At 26.8% G+C, this 4,907-nt stretch overlaps 1 protein-coding gene across 2 annotated transcripts in view; it reads left to right on the top strand.

Annotated features, from left to right (window-relative positions):
• LOC117170720 overlaps positions 1–4,907 on the top strand; it is a 76,922-nt gene that overhangs the window by 42,974 nt on the left and 29,041 nt on the right. For both annotated transcript variants that reach the window (XM_033357734.1, XM_033357733.1), the window contains one exon: positions 3,756–3,979. In XM_033357734.1, coding sequence (XP_033213625.1) covers positions 3,756–3,979 — 224 coding nt within the window. The remainder of the gene's footprint in view (positions 1–3,755; positions 3,980–4,907) is intronic.

Below are 4,907 nucleotides of genomic sequence, written 5' to 3'. Positions count from 1 at the left end.
CCCCCCCCCCCCTTATCTTGCCGTTTCTTATGAATTAACAAAGTAGTTCCACTTTGAACCAAATAGACGAACTTTCCACCGAAATAGATAAATAATCAACAAACAATGTAATAGTTGATATTTTAACCAAGGAAAGATTTCCATTTCAAATAAAAAACAGTTGAATTGGACCAAAATCAGTTAAAGTCATAACTAAATACTTGAGTTTTCAACCAAAAAGATTAATTTTCTACCAAGAAAACGGATTTTCAACAAAATACATTAACTTGTTGATGAGAAAAAATTGATTTTCTATTAAAAAATACGAATATTTAACAAATTAAAATATTTTTAATGAAATTGTTGAATTTTTAGCTTAAAAGATTCATTTTCTTTCAACCAAAGAATTCATTTTCTAGTTTCAACCAAAAAAATTAATTTTCTACCTAAAGAATTTTCAGCGAAAAATGTAATAGTTAATGTTTCAACGAAACAATATATTTATTTTAAATCAAAAACTGTTTCATTTTTAATAAGGTACATTTTTAACAAAAAAGAAATTATTTTTTACAACAATAAAAAGAACTTTGATCAAAATATGTAAATTAATAACCAAACAGTTAAATTTTCAACCGAGAAGGTTAATTTTCTATTAAAAAGAATTTCTAACAAAATACATAAATTTCCAGCTAAATAATTGAAGTTTCAACCAAGAACGATCAATTTTCTACAAAAAATGGAATATTTAAATTTCCAATTGAAAAAATTTATTTTCACCTAAAAATATGAATTTTTATCCAAAAATGTAATATTCGATATTTCAACCAGAAAAGGATGCAACTTTTTATTTAAAAAAGATGGATTTTTAACAATGTACATACATTTTCAACCAAATACTTGAATTTTGAACCAAGAGGACTAACTTTCTACAGAAAAAAGCGAATTTGCAACCAAGTAGGTGAATGTTCCACTAAAAAAGATAAATTGTCTACAAAGAATAAATAGTTAAAATTTCAATAAAAAAACAATAAATTTTCAACAAAGTAGTTTATGAATTGTTAACAAAGTAGTTCGTCTTTTGACTAAATAATTTAAATGTCTCCAAAATTGTTTAAACTTTTGTTTTTTAGTGATTCACAGGCATAAAAATATCTTATACAAGAAATTATTTTGACCATACCCCTCATGTAAAACAGCATAGAAAACGCGTTAACCCTACCCTCAAAGACTACTAAATTTATGCACGGCCTCTTACTGCATTCAAATACGTAACGCGTTACCGTTACCGTTACTGACAAAAAGTAACGCATTGCCTTGGTGTTACTTCTATTCTTATAAAATTGTTGTTATATGTCATTTGAAATTCCGAAAAGCTTTCTATAGTTTTGTATTTTTTTGTTTGAAAGTGCTTTGAAAATTTAAAATTATATTTCAGTTTATGTAATTTAATACAGAATTTTACATTAATAATCTTTAAACTGTTTTTATTTTACACTACTATAAATTTTAAATCACAAAATTTGCATAGAATTTTATTCTTTTAATAAAATTAATTTATCAAAAAGTTCATCACTCAAACAAAATATTTTAGCTATAAGTATAGATCCTGCTATGCCAAACAATCATTCTTATTCTACAATTTAAGTTTTAGAATTTCTCAGCTACGAAGTATGTTGTTTTTTTTCAAGAAAATTAGGTGGCACGTATATTTCCGATTTGAAGAAACAAATTTTTCCACCATTTTTTATTAAAAATTCTGCAGATCTTGGCCTACATCAGATATTCGAATTTCCTTTACGATTTCTGTTGAGTTTTACTAAAAGGATGTCGTCCTTCTATTAGCAGAAATTTCTTCTAATGTTGCAAGGAATAAAAATATGGAATTTTGCAGAACATTTTCTGTATTTTTTCTTCCAATTTTGAAAATTTGACAAGAAGATTTTCTGAAAAGCCCAGCATTTTTAAGTTTTACAATAGTTTAAAAAAGTTTCTGCTTAAGGAAGACATTCTATCAGTTGCATGCGAGCTCAACCATTTTTTAAGCCAGGAGACAATAAACTCATGATTTGTTCCATTCTGCAGGGTTTCCTTATTTTTTTATATAATTTTATTTAAGTGAGGCCAAATAATATTTACCTCAATTTCTAGAAAGAAATATTTTTATTTAAAGTTTTGTTCAAAGAATGTTTTAAATCTTAGCAACTTAAAAAATGTACATATTTTTTTCTTTTTTCTTTTCCTATTTGGAAATTGTAATAATCTAAATAGATTGGTTCAGAATTAACCACAAAAAATAATAACTTTAAAATTTTTCTCGTAAATGATGCAAGATATCCCGAAAGAGCAAGAGGCATTTTTTGTAGAAATTTTATAGATACGAAAAACATTTTGTTAACATTTGTTTGTATGTATCATTCATTTTTGGCGAAAAAATACGATAATTTGATTTTACGAAGATTCAACCATTTTTTTTTAATTACCAAGAAGCGACAGTAACAAAAAATTCAATTACAAAAAATATTTGTTAAAGAATCATTTTTCGTTGGACGTTTTGATAACAAAAAATGTTTAATTTTTTTCATACGACATGACTGATAATATATTAATTTTTAAAATCATAGAAACCTTGACCTGATTTTTGGCACGGTAACTGCCTTAAGTTTTTATGTTCATATTTCTAATTTCATTTTCAAACGTTTAAAATTTGCAATTATTCATTACTCAACATTATATTTCAAATGTAAAATTTTAGTAGTTTCTGTGTTTCGAAACAGAAATGATTTCATTTTTCATCAACTTTTCGACTGTTGGAATTAAATATGTAGAAATTTCGGTTATACATAATTAATTTTAACTCGATTACTTCCCCACACTGTCAGAAGGGAACTTAGTCTTTCTAATTCATCTCAGAAATTGTATATAAACTTCACTTTTTTTAAATACAAATTCTGAAACTTGATTAAGGTCTTTTTTAGGTGTCTTTATAGACTTCGATAATATTCATTCTTAGATCCCAAGTTATTTTAATTTATTGATTGATTCTTCAGAAAAAACTTGGGATTGATTATTAAAAATATTTTACTTCTGTGATGTAGAAAATTCTTCTTCAAACATGCAGTTATGATTGAACATTTTACTTTTTTATTTCGTGATCAAAAAAATAATATCCTGGCATTTAACTTCCCTTCTTTCGACACAAAAACACAATGTGCCTTTGTACTTGTACATACACGAGTCCTCAGCATGAAGTTGGATTTATAGCAAACCCCTTTAAACTTTTAATCGAGTGGAGTGGGATGAATAATTTTATCCAATTCATTGTAATTTTCCCATTTTTTTTTATTCACAAATTTCCCGAATTGATTTAATATTTATCACAGTCTCTTTCCCTTTTCAATAGAACTTTAGGCTTGTACAATTTAGTTAGTTATATTGCAATTTCTTAGTTTTTTTAAAATTATGTCAAGTAGAAAGTTGACTTCTAAATATTAATAAGACATCTAAGATATTTCAGATGTAAACGGTAAGTCTGAAATTTTAGTCCACCAGCTTCTAAAATTTGTTAATAATTACCAAGAATTTGGCAAAGTTATGTATTTTTGCTTTTAAATGAGTTATTACTTCTGTTAGGTTATCGTTTGTTTGTTAATTTTGAAATTCATAAGAACAATGCATTTTAGACTTTAGGTTGTTTTTATTATTTAACATGACAAATTTACTATCCTGAGAGTTAGGAATCTGTATTTTTTGTGTTAAACAAAATGTTTGTTTTGCAGAGAGTTCGAAGTAGATTCAATCAATTTTCCTGGACAAATGCACCGATGGAGATTGAGTGCTCTTTTGCAACGAGGTAGAGATAGAAGAAGAGAAGCGCTATTAATTGATCTCGCTTTAGCTACAAGATTTTTAGTTGTGACTGCAAAAGCTAGATTAGTGTCTCACTGTTTTAGCGTTTCACAGTCCTTTAGGTCGATGCTGACTGGACTTCTTAGACTTCTTGGTAAGTTGAATCCTACAATGAGGTTGTTACATGAATTTTAGATAATATATTTTTTAAATACTGCATAAAATTCTAAAAATTATAGTGCATTTAAAAAAATAGAATAATTTACTCATGAGAAAAAAACATTTTAAAAAAGTATCTAAAACCCTATGCATATTGAAACTATTCTTTTTACTATTCTTCTACATTTTTCACAATTTTCTACAATTTCTTCATGAAAATAGGTTATTTTTACTCTAACCGCTAGCAGCCAAATTAATTTCCCCGCCAACTGCGGTAATCAGACTAATGTTTACTTCCAACTTTGGCCCCATCAAAATTATTTTTAAAATAAGAACATGTGCAACAACCCCATTAACTGATTCAAATTATGTAGAATTTTCTGTTTATAATCAAGCATTCAGAAAAGGAAAGCATTTTCAAATTTCGAAGGCTTTTTGGATTTACAATATTTTTGAACATTAGAAGAATTTTAAATTTTGCTGTCTCAAATCACGAGTTTTTTTAAATTTAGGTAGCTTACATTGAGTCATTTTGTGATTTGAATATTTTCATCAGTTTAACATTACAGTTACTTAAATTTCGCACATTTGACATTTTTACACTTTTAAAATCCAACTTAAAAAAGTCTTAATCAATTTGAATACTTTCGATCAATGAGGTTTCACAGTAAAGATTAATTTTAAGGTAGCTGTTGTACTAAAAGTCAGGTTTCCCGAACAAAAATTTCTTTGATATTAAGACTTGAAATGATATTATCAGTCATGTCTTATGAAATAAAAAACAATTTTTGTGAGAAAAGAATAAGGCTAACGAAAAATAATTATATTTACAGTCTGTCAAGTTAAAGCGTGGGTGGCTTTACTCGCAGTCGGTAAGGTGTATCGACATGATTTTGGTGTCAAAATATTAAGAAGAGCTCCCT

The sequence above is a fragment of the Belonocnema kinseyi genome, chromosome 4 (genome assembly GCF_010883055.1).
Source record: "Belonocnema kinseyi isolate 2016_QV_RU_SX_M_011 chromosome 4, B_treatae_v1, whole genome shotgun sequence".
Lineage (NCBI taxonomy): Eukaryota > Metazoa > Arthropoda > Insecta > Hymenoptera > Cynipidae > Belonocnema > Belonocnema kinseyi.
This window is presented reverse-complemented; position numbering and strand designations above follow the sequence as displayed.